We start from the raw sequence: 12,586 nt of genomic DNA on the forward strand, positions 1-12,586 counted from the left end.
TGTGGATGTGATTTCTTTTTGAGTTCACAGTACAATATAAAGATTTCTATCAACATTACCTTCTCTTACCTCTTTTATGCTGACCTGTCTGTGTTTTTTTTTCATAAAAACAGAAGCATTTTTTAAAAATGTTTCAATGCATTGCATGATTATGTATGACGCCACTTCTGTTACATCAAAAATAGATGTGGCATCTGTTTAGCTTATTTTCTGCTGCAACGGCTTTGGAAAGCCTGCAGACTTTTAACTGGGTTTTAGCACGTCAGTAGCATTTTTATGAGGCTTCTTTTTTTTATTATTTTTTTTATTTTTATTTCATTCAATTTAAACTTTTGATGAAGTAGCAGTGAAAATATCCATTTTTGCTAGAGTTTTCTCCCATTCTCATGCTGGGCTGCAAGGTAAGAGCCTTATTGTATTTCAGAAATATCACTTGAGCCAAAGGTTGTGCAGTTTGGCCTTACAGTTTATGCTCTATTATTGGTATAGTTCAGAGGTCTTAGTGTCAAAGTGACCTGTGGATTGTGGAGTTTAAATTACCTTAATTAAAATCAGCTCACCCCCTTTTATAGCCTTTTCAGCATGTAAAGATATGAGCATTTAGACCTTTTTTTTTTTCTTTCAACAAGCTTGAGATCATCTGTTTGATCAGTTTGTGCCTCTCCACCTTCTCCCATTGTCTGCATCAATTTATTTTAACCACGGGATGCCACAGCTTTGTAGTCAAGTGTCCACAAGGGGCAATAGTGGTCCTTATTCAATAAGGAGTGAATGAAAGAATCCCGAGTATGTTCATAATTTTGCTTTAGGTCAAGCTTGACGTCATTAAATAGGCCAGGATAGGATTCGTATATGGTGTGCAGGAGTTTGAGGTGATTTATTTTGACACATTTCTCAGAGGGAAAAAAATGAAAAGAGTAGAAGTGCGTGCGTGCAGCTTAGCGTGTAACATGTAATGTTACGTGTGTGGGTTTAGTGGACAACATCAGCCTTCACTCTTATGTAACCGGCGTCGTGGCTGTGTGTTTGGATTTGGATTTGTGACCTCCTACTACTATTCATGACAGAATCCAAAGGTGGCCCTACAAGATCTGCCTCTCAACTCCTCCTCCCCCTCCTCCACCCGTTTGCCTTGTCCTCCCCCGCCTCCTCCGTGGTACCCGGGTTCAGCACCGTGGACAGCTCTCAGCCTCCGTACGTAAACCGCCGTCTGCGGTTGGGTGGTTAAAACGTGAAAGTAGGACAGCGGGAGGTCAGCCGCACTCCGAACACATGAGAAACTGCAGTCTGGGAGATTTGGCCGCTTTTCTTTTTTTTAACATCCAACCGACGGATGTGACAGAACTGAGAAGTGCTTCTGAAGTCAGAGAAAAACGAGGCTGAAACGATGATCTCACGATACAAATCGGTAAGTGCTGGAGGACGTATCACCTGGCTGGTCACTTGGAGCGACACCTTCTTTGTTGATGTCTGTTTGGCTGCGTTCAGACTGCTTTCACAGCCCAACGTCACACAGCGGTCGTGGGTTATGGATCTTCTCATTTAATTGCATAGCCCCCTCAATTTTAGAGACCAGAATTCGAGTCCTTCTTAATGATGTCACAAGTCGTTTGTGGTCATTTTTAGTTAATAAATCCTTGTGTGTGGTTTGTAATGGGATCATACATCACTGGGATTCTGGAGGTGGATTAAGAGAGTGGGAAACAAGGAGTGTATTTCTTTCTTTCTGCAGGGCTGTTACAGTGTGGTAGCCTGAGAAATTTTCACAGCAGATGGAAAGCATTTTGATACATGTAACTCCGCCTTCTGTCCCTCTCCAAGATCCATTCCCATGTCAGTCAACAATGAATGCTTAATCGCTCACCTCTCATTATCACAGTTATCACATTACTTTTTCCAGCTCGCGCACTCAGATGCTCTTTCCTGCTCAGTTATATGTGGTTAGCATTTGTGCGTATCTGAGGTATTAGGACCACATAAACATCGTTGCTATTTTGGAGCTGCTTTGACAGTTAAGGATTGTTGAATGCATTGTTCTTATCATGAGTCTCGCAATATGAGCTACCACGTAATCTGAAGGTATAAGGATAACGTTGCATTCTTAAGGCTGCGGCTCCTTTTATTATCTTTATTAATTTCTGCCTCTGTCACTTTAAATCCTCCTTAGGCCATAAACTGCGACCCTGTCAGGTATAGTGATACAGTCAGTTCACGATTAAAATCTTTACTTGTAGGACGGATATAGGCGATTTATATTTCTAGAGAGCCAATGGGTCAAATGGGCCATACCGTGTTCACACAACCAGGGGATTTGATTTATTTTTAAAGCTCTAATAATGTAATAGTTAAATATATATTTCTAAAAAACACTGCAACTACTTTCTTCCTTCCTTTCTGATGGCAGCGATATGCTTGTTTAACAAAAATATTGTTTCGATTTTATTGAACCCCCTAAATAATTTGTTATCTTTTAAAGTGCAAGGGCTGCTTTTTTTCTTTTTTAAACCACATTTAATATACTACCCTGAATAATTCAGCACAGGAAGTGGATGTACAGGGCTGCTGTTGTTGTGAGCTTCACGTCATGGGTGATGAAATTAAACACCGACTGAATTTCTTCACTTTAAGTTGAACCTGGCGTCACTTTACCATTTCATACACATTTCACCGCTTCAAAAATAACTGCTGACCATTACAGAGCATGCAAATAAACTGTCTATTTTTCTGCAACACACCTTAAATTATTACTATTTAATGACTTCTGGAGTCCTATTTGGAGACATTTGTTGTTAAAAGCTACTGCTCCCTCTATCTCTCTGTCTGTCTCTCTCTCTCTCCATATATATATATATGTCAATATTATTTCATAACTAATAAAAGTATATACAGCATAATAGTTTACTGTATATACTACAACGGTGACATTTTCCTTGTTAATCAATTATATTCTCTTTTATTATGATTATTTCTGTGATCTAATCAAAACATTTCTGTCTAAATTAGATAAATTAACATTTGGGAGCCTGAAGGGCACTATTAAAACTGTAAAGCAATGTATTGACCATTCTCATTTATGAACATAATGATACAGTCTGTTATTGAAATTGGAATAATTGGCTGAGATGTTGACAGATAGTAGAGCAGTAGAATACTGTAACTCCTGATATGTGCTGGGATTCACATAATAAGATCGTATTCATGCTTCTCACGTACCTCTGTATGACGTTCAACCAGCAGCTGACCCCCTCCCTGTGCCTCTTTCTTCTCCCCTCTCTCTGCTAATCATTCACACTTCCTCTCTGCCTTCACCCCCTACCTTTACCGGCTTACACTTCCAGACCTCCAGCACGCTCTGCCCCCCTTTTGCTTTCTTCTTTCAAGGTCGACTTTGAACTCTCAATTGCAAAGAGACAGGAATAGTATGTGTACAGCAGAATGCCGTTGTTGCTTTGTATGTGTGCTTGTTTGTGTGCGTGAGGGATGTGAGCGTGTCTGAGCTGTGCAGAGCTATGTGCAAGTGAAGCTTCAACCTTAGAGGATGCCTGCAGACTGCATGCGGACGGGATGCAGATGTTTCTCACCAGCATGGGGAAAGCAGTTTAGACTATCAGAGAGGAGAGGGAGTTGCTGCTGCACCAGACTTTAACTACATCTGACCCTTCCCTCCTTCCCTTTGTCTCCTCTCTGTCACTGGAGCTGATATTTGGAAGCTGGATTATAGAGGAAGGAGGGCACTTTGGGGAATATCGGGATGTACCGAGGACACAGCCCGCGCTGCCTTTGAAAAGAGAACATGCTCTGAAAACATCGTTTAAATCTGCCTGTCTCTCCTCTGTCTCTGGTCCTCTTCTTCTTCCTCGGCTGGTTCCCTGCAGAGTCCCGGTTCCACCATGTCTTTGGCGTTCTGTGGGAACGAGAACAACTCATCAGCCTACAATGTAGACGGGGGTGTTCTGAATAACGGCTGTTTCCTGGATGCTCTCAACGTGGTCCCGCATGTTTTTCTCCTCTTCATCACCTTTCCCATCCTCTTCATCGGTGAGTCTTGCTGGGAGGTGAACTCCTCATCCTTTACACAGCACACTATCCTGCATAGGTCACACACTCAGGACATAGAAATGGTGTGTCATCACAAGTACATGTTCTCTAACTGCCCTTGCAATTTTCTCTCTACTTGTTTCCCTTTGTATTATATATTCTATAATTTTAGAGTCTATAGAATTTCATACACTTAACCTATATTTGATCAATGATACTTTCTGACTGTGTGTTTCATTTTCTGAGTTAAAGCACAGTACAGATGCCTGCAGGTGAAATTAATGGAAAAATAGTGGAAAAAGCATTTTGAGTCTTGTGACAAAGTGACTTAACAGAGCTGCAGATCTGCAAGCGAATGTGACACCTCTGATGATTTGCACTGTTATGCACAGAGGCAAAACCATGCTGCATTAGGTTTCACCTCTTTTGCTCACTGTCCTGGCTGCTGGCCATTCTATGAGTGTCATCACCAGTGTGTAACAGACCAGCTCTGCATCACTGCCCACACTTTGCTGCCACAGACACATGTGCTCTGGCCTCATCATCTGCCCTTTCACTGAAGCTTGTGTGTAAAAAGTGTATTAGAGTGTGGTTCGGGAACTTCATTTCCTAATCCAGCCACATCATTGGGATGTGTCCTCCTTATGAGGACAACAAGCAAGTCCTCGTTATGTAAATCAGTCGATTTCAAGCTAAATATGAAGTTATGGGTCGGCTTGGTTTAGGCTGAGATTAAGCAAATAGCAGATAGATGGTGTCTCTGGAAAAAAAGGTCTTGGCATATCCACAATTCTGCAGAAAAATAAGGATTTTGGAACCAGCAAGATACTGAACCCCACATTACTCTGGAAAAGGATTGGACGATTATTTGGATAAAAAAAATCATTGAATGTAAATGCAGATAGAAACACTGAAGGGATATTACATTCAAACAGCAGTTGATAAAAGTAAGACTTAAAACATGGCTTAACAAACCCTTTGCCTCATTGTTGCTCAATTAATCTTTGTCTTGGTACATTATTTAAAGAACTTTAAGAATTGTTATTTTTATGGATCAAGTTTCACTTCTATTTACATTTGTTAATGTTAATTAACAATACTAATGTTAATGTTATTTACAATTATACTGGTGAATTAATGTGTTCAACCAATCACTGCTCAGTAATGGCAGAGAAGTTAACTCATACTTAACTCTCGAGAGCACCTCGAGAAACGGAGCTCTGTTAACAGTGATCATCGGTAGTTCCTGCAGTGAGAACATCAAGAAGAGGCAACACTTTCTCCAATATTCATGAGAACAGAGCTTACTGTGGTTATGCGGTGCTTTTTCCTCCACTGGTTCAGTTATTTGGAGTCAGCTCAAATCAGATTTTCTTCATGTCAACTTTAAGTTCGTAATCTTAGGGTTTTTTTTTATATCTATCAGACAAAACCACCACTCTACTCTTAAAATCTGGGATATTGGAGAATTATGGCTCATTTTTACAGTTTTTATTGACATTGTTACTGACATTCATTCGTATCTATTATTATTTTCATATTTGATCATTATTACTTTTATGTGGATATGTAGTTACAATATCATGACTTATTTGAATTCTTATTTGAATTCTTGCCTCTCAATGTTTCTTCTTCACTTTCATTTTTGAATTTTGTGCAATAAACTCTGACCATTGGACAGAAATGAGGGCTTGAGGTGTAAAACCTGCTTTAACAGGATGGTACACGACCTTTGCCAGAGAGATTTGTTTCGCTGTAAGCTATGGAGATCCTTTTTAGCCCCTGCCATCCCGAGCTGATGTGCTTTCACTAACAACTTTGGCACTAAATACAAACCTCAGGGGATTTGGAATTATTTCTGTACATCTGACAAAACCTTTTAAGCTAGTGTCCCGTTCATATACTGAATGCTGCTCTCAGTTGAGCCCTTTGGTGATGAAAAGTGTTACTCAGCTGGTGGTCAGGAGTTCAGAGTTGCATCAAAGCTGCTAACATAAGAGAAAACACTTCAAACAACGGTTGAATGAGCATGTGAAAGACTGTTCACATTACTGCAGCATTCAGAGAGGAAGAGTATTCTACCTCAGTCTTCTATAAGGTCAGATAACAACCCTGAGTGAGTTCTAGTTACCCAAGCTGGCCAAAGTTGATTTTACAAAATTACATGGTATATGTTTTGTTTTATTTTACACATTTTGTCTGATGTAAATGTAGTTATTACATACACTACAATACATTTTCAAGTGACTCATATACATTTATAATAATATATAGTTTGAGATTCTGATTTGAATCATAATAAATAATGTTTGAGCAGTGTTTGCATGTGTGAAAAAGAGCTGAAGAGGAAGCTATGATGTTCTTATCAGCCCGTGCAAACACCTCTCAGTGACAACAACTGTGAAAGGTGCCAAAGACACAAGAGTCCCTTACATAACTTCATTTGGAGAGATTTATTTTGACAGCAAAGGCAAAAATTTATTATATAAATTGCACTTTGATGATTCAGTCATTGCTATTTCATAGCATGTACTGAGGCCAGCATCTGTTTAAGTTGAAATAATAAAGGATAAAGAAGCCCCAGCCAAGAGAAGAGATTGAATACTACCTTAGACTCAGGCTGACAGCCACCTTTCTGCCAAGATCCATGCATTTTAATTAAAGTGAGAATAAAACAACCCCATTGATCTCCAACACCGACCTTGGCAGGCTGCCATCTTTGTAGTTTATCTTCTGCAAATTATCCACCTTAATCTGTGCATTAAATCACTTTGCCATGCAGCAACCATTCAAGGATTATCACAAGACAGTATTTCAAAATGCATATTTAACTACTCACATAGGCACAAGTCAAGATAAAAGACGTGTGTTGTCTCACTCTCAGTCACAAATTACTCAGCCTTTGTGCATAACCTTTGATGAGAATCTCATGAATGTATTTAACATGAAACATCCCTAATTCAAGCTTTTTTTTTCCTGTTTGAGGTTGGGGCAGCCAGAGTTCAAAGGTCCACATCCACCACAGCACCTGGCTTCACTTTCCCGGACACAACTTGCGCTGGCTCCTGACTTTTGTCCTGCTCTTCATCCTCGTTTGTGAGATTGCTGAGGGCATTGTCTCTGATGGGTATGTTTCATACCAATAATCTCACCCTAGCAGCCTGTTTTAAGTCAAGTGCATGAGACATTTGTTACATGTATACTGAGACTGGGAGAGTACACTCTCCACCAATTCCAATACTCTATCTCAGGATTTTAGGAAAGTAAGAGATATCAACCAAGTTTAGTAAAATTCCTGGTGAGACTGTAGTTTTTGTATGATTGTGCTGACAGATCGATAATTCAACTCTCACCTCGGTGGAGGACTACACATCTGTTCTATATTTTGTCGTGTGTCACATAAAATACTTTTTTTCTTTGATTCTTCTTGATTACTGTGTGTCATAGGTCCCTCTCAGTGATTTTGTCATCTCATCAAACACTGTTACTCAGCTCTTTTAAAGAGTAGACCCAATTAAGTGCAATTGACATAACAGTTATTCGTCATCAGCATCAATCTCCTGATTGAACTTGCTCAACAGTGTTCACTTGAGAATAGCTACCATTTAAAATTGCGAGCATTCAATGATTACTAGAGTGGAATGGATTTTATTTAGAAGTACTCCAAAGCATGTCCTGCATTAATGTCTAATGAAAGTGCATATACACTTGTATTTTCACTTATTCATTCATTTAATCCAGAATTTGACCAGAAATCTTATTTGTCCTGATTTATTTATTTATATATTGTCTGGGAAATTTTAACATTTTTTAGTAGATGGGTAGATAATGTTTTATTTACATTATATGTTGTGTAAAAACAATTATTGTATGTACAATTACAGTAAACTGAACTTGAAGTATATATAAGGGGCTGCAGTTTACAAAATGGGCACAAATTAGGGAGACCAAAATCTCAGGAAGAAAATGTTCATTCAGGCAGCAAAAACCATAAACCTTTATTTACTCAGGCTTCTTTCTGAAACTCCAGCTTCATAAAACGGCTGCCTACTGCCGGCAGTTAGAAAAAAAATCCAGGTTTAAGCCATGACGTCATTGGCTTCACTTTTCAGACTTGAAGGCTAAATTCAATTCAGGTACAGTACTATTTGTTATCTGTTCCTTCTGACCACCAAGGACACACACGCACCAATGCACTGTGGGTGTTTTGCTGTGGGAGTTGCTGAATTGTTGGGTCTCTGTATGTAAATTGCCTTGAGAAGGCTTTTCTCTAATAAAACCAAACTGAACTAAGGCAGAGGCAAGAAACTGATGTTGCTGACTGGTAACCTTTTTCAAACATCAGAACAAAAATGTTCAATCCCTTATTGCGATCGTGAGTGGTGTCAGGAGAGATATGTGATTACCATCAAAGAAAACTCATGTGCAGATTAATCGAAACTGAAGCTGCATCTGTGTGGGGAACAGAGTGAGGGACACATGCAATTGAGGTTAGATTGTGCCCTGCCAGAGCCCCTCAACCTTTAAACAAGCAAATCTAGTTAAAGGTAAAGCTTGGAAAACATTTTGACAGCTTCGTGTCTCTGTAAATTGTAATGGAAGTTGTCAGATAAATGTAATGAGGTGAAGAGTGCTGCATTTTTCTTGGTAGTAGAAGGAAATGATAGTAGAAGTGTTTTTGAAGCTGTTCTATTGAATTGTTGACCTCCTGGCTGTGCCAATCACAAGATAATACTTCTAACTATAACATAGAGTCGATCCAACAAATTAAATCCAGCAACAACGTTTTTAAACCAAGTATAACCAGTATAACCAAAAGGAGAGCAATTATAAGCGGGACGTTTTTAGGTTTTATAGAAAAAGTAAATAGCACAAAACAATAAAGACTCATATTTCTACTGAACCCAAAGCAAAGTCCAAGTACATACTTAACAGTATTTATTAGTTGCTGACTGGTCATCCAGCAGGTCCACCACCAGTCAGCACAATATAGGCAAAGCCATCAAGTGTCAGTGTTTGTGCCCCATTTCTCACGGTTGCCAAAGAAAACAAATCGATGAACTGGAGTGAGTTTAATCTACTCTGCTGACAACAGAGCATAGATTGCTCTGAACACATGCTCCATCCAAAAGTAGAAAAACAAAAAGGAAACATACGACACAATGCATTACCGCAAACTCGATTTGTTATATTTTAACCACATGAACAGCCCCCACGAGGTCGTTGCTGGATGGAGAATTCTTCTCTGAATTCACCCTCTGTTTGGACCCTTCTGTTGTTCTAATATAATGAGTCCATGTGTTCCTGGATCATTGTTAATCAGTATTTTACAGCAGACCTTTTGAGCAGAAGGGCCAACAATATGCTTTTTACACCAACTTCAGTGTGAATTTTATAAGAGTTTATCACCTCTACAGCCTCTTTCCAGCACATTATAGTTCATAAAACATCACTGGTTTCAACCTAAACAGTGCTTACTAATAATTTTGTATTTACTCAAACCAGTTTCTCTCTCTTCTTTCAGGTTCAGCCAATCCCTCCATCTTCATTTGTACATGCCTGCAGCTCTGGCCTTCATGGCTGGCATCACTTCTATTGTCTATTATCACAACATCGAGACCTCCAATTTTCCAAAACTGCTATTAGGTACGGTAATCTGAAATCCTTCAAATGATTTTTTTTTTCATTTACCTTTACTCACTGAACACAATGTAATATAGTAGCACCCAACCCCCTTTGTGATCTGTACTGTGGACCTCTGGGTGTTTTCACTGAAACACTCTTGAGGATTTCAAATAAGATCCAAGAGCATTTTGTACCATAACATTTTGATCATATCATGTGAAAAACATCAAATAGCCATGACTTAGGGCTTGTTCTAGAAAACCAGGATTCAAAGGTAAATTCAGCCAGATCATATCAAATCAAATCTAATTAAATTAAAGTTTTACTGTGAATGTTCAAATATGATATGAGAGAACGCCATCCAAGCAGCATAGAGCAGAAAATGTAATAAAAACAAGACAAGAATGATTAGGTATACAACTGAAAAATATAAAAGTAGCAGCATTTCAGGGAGAGCTAAGGTCTGCTGTGTCCTTGGGCATCACCATTAGAACTTTTATTTATGAACATTTTGGTTTTTTTCAAGGTTATGAGGATGGTTTCACTTCTTTTTGGGCTACATTTTCAAGCCAATTCACCTACCCAGCTCCAACATATTAACATATAATTTAGGCAAGGCAAGTTTATTTGTAGAACACAATTCGTACACAAGGCAATTCAAAGTGTTTTACAGCTACATAAAATCACAAGAAAGCAAATAAAATCATTCCAAAAAAAACATAATATAGTATGAAAGCACCCCAGCATTTCTCTGAGAAAGAGTTATGAACATTCATAAAGAATTTAGATGAGGGAGTCTGTTAGGAGGCACCATTTGGAACAGACACCCCTGTGACTTTCCATCATAATAATCTGAGAAAAGTAGATGCCTTCAAATCTACTGCAGGGAAAACACACTTCTTACTCTGACACCTTTTTTAAATTAGCAGTAACTCGAACTGACTTGCTGAAACTTAAGCTGGGTCTGATGTTACACCTCCATCCCCCCCTCTCATAAAAAACCCCACTATTTAAAATACAAGCAATACATTAGTTAATTAAAAACAAAAGAATTCCATTCAAAGGGGATCATGCATTTATAAGGATTTATTTGTTCTACTTGTGACATGCCCATGTGTGTTATGTGTTGTCTGGTACCAAAAGGCCCCTTTTATCTAAACCCAGTTAGTAGTCATGTGGCCGTTTAGGACGGTGGATGTTTGGGTAAATGAAGTCAGAGAATTAAAGGGTATTCTAGGTATGTTGAACTTGCTTTGTGGATAAATCCCAACGGTTTGTTAAGCTGGATAAACCAAGTTGTGTAACATATTTCTGAGCCTTGTTTTGACATGTACTCATTGATGGTCCATTACATTCAGATAAGATTTAACATGATTGAGGGCAAATCAGTGAAAACATATCCGGTTGAATTTCTCTGCTTTGGGTCGATATCAATATTAAAACATTTGCTTTTGTTCAGTGAGGTAATGAGAATTTCCCAGTTTGCATATTCAATATTGTGATTTATTGTCATCCCCCAGGTAATGAACTCGATCTCGACCTTTCACCTTTGTCCATTAGTTCTTCGCCATCATGAAGCAGTCACCCGGGTGCTTGTCCTCAACCGTTTACCTTTACTTCTCATGCTTCATTAATTCATCAGTGATTAGCCCTTAATGTTTTACTCCCATCAGGTCACCAAGCGATCTACGGCTTTTGGTTCTTTTTATCACAGCCAGACAGATATTAATCTTCTGAATTGAGACTCTGGTACTGACCCTCGTCCTGATAAAGCCATGCCTTGTAAACATGTTTGTATGAGTCTTCTGCAGAGATGGGCTCTATCCTCTGATCTCGTTCTCCCATCATCCAGCAGCCCGGCCTGTAGAAATCTTCCTTCTTTTAGTCCTTGTTTTCACAATAAGCTTCTCAGTGTTTACACTAAACCTGTTGGCCAGACATTATGTGACTCTATCAAAACATTCTCTTATCTTCTGAATTAAATGTGTTGACCCTGATAGCTGCTGGAATCACTTTGCTGAAGCTTTGTTGTCGGCATACTGGGGGAAGTGGAAAGAAGGGAGAGAGGTGTGAGGGAAACAGGGAGATTTATATCTCACATCCAAGCTATTATATGAAGGTTTTCAGCCTGAAAAGTCAAACTATGTCATGCACACACAAAGTAAAGAAATTGCACCATCAGTTGAGTCATGGCTATCTTTAATATGGAATGTGTATCGGACTGTGAAAAAGCAAATTGCTCATAAACAATAGAATAGAGTAGTCTTTATTGTCATTATACGGGGTGGTACCACGAAATTTGAGGCGACATGATGACTTTCAATTTAGAACTTTACTCTTTTGTCCTGTTATTTATCTTTTCTCCTTGGTTGGGGAGTTGTTATGTGTCTCTGATCCCTTCTAAATCCCCTCAGCCCTGTTGATCTACTGGGTTCTGGCCTTCATCATGAAGACCATTAAGTTTGCCAAGTACACCGAACATGGCATCGGCCCCAGGCAGCTACGCTACTGCATCACGGGACTGTTGGTGCTGCTGTATGGACTTCTACTGGCTGTGGAGATCAATGTCATCCTGGGCAGGGTGAGTGTGTGGCTTCTTTAAGTGAGAGATGTTCTATGAGAGTTAAAAATAATTTGGATACAGTTCTGCTGCTTGTGTAGAGGGATTTTATCTATATTTGGACTGACAGTGCTGTTGCTACTCATATAGCCGTCACTGCTGTCATTTGAATGCTGAAATGCAGTCACTAAATTATACATTTATAAAGGAGCAAAGACTAAAATGTTTGTTGTCATTTTAGTTTTTATATCAGACGACATACTACTGGTTTTGTCACACAGACCTAGCACCCGAACACAGCCTTTTTCCTCCCTGACCAACAACATAAAACCTATTGAACAATCGCTCTCTCTTTTTCCTTTT

The 12,586-nt window shown here is 39.1% G+C and overlaps 1 protein-coding gene across 1 annotated transcript in view; it reads left to right on the top strand.

Moving 5' to 3' along the window:
- Nucleotides 1-1,050: 1,050 nt before the first annotated feature.
- Nucleotides 1,051-12,586, top strand: part of abcc8 (ATP-binding cassette, sub-family C (CFTR/MRP), member 8) — a 56,038-nt gene continuing 44,502 nt past the window's right edge. The window contains exons 1-5 of the mRNA XM_072385497.1: nt 1,051-1,408; nt 3,876-4,038; nt 7,024-7,165; nt 9,563-9,684; nt 12,078-12,244. Of these exons, the coding sequence (XP_072241598.1) occupies nt 1,388-1,408; nt 3,876-4,038; nt 7,024-7,165; nt 9,563-9,684; nt 12,078-12,244 (615 nt within the window). The 5' untranslated portion in view covers nt 1,051-1,387. The remainder of the gene's footprint in view (nt 1,409-3,875; nt 4,039-7,023; nt 7,166-9,562; nt 9,685-12,077; nt 12,245-12,586) is intronic.

This window comes from Leuresthes tenuis, unplaced genomic scaffold (genome assembly GCF_036924035.1).
Source record: "Leuresthes tenuis unplaced genomic scaffold, fLeuTen1.0.hap1 SCAF_5, whole genome shotgun sequence".
NCBI lineage: Eukaryota > Metazoa > Chordata > Actinopteri > Atheriniformes > Atherinopsidae > Leuresthes > Leuresthes tenuis.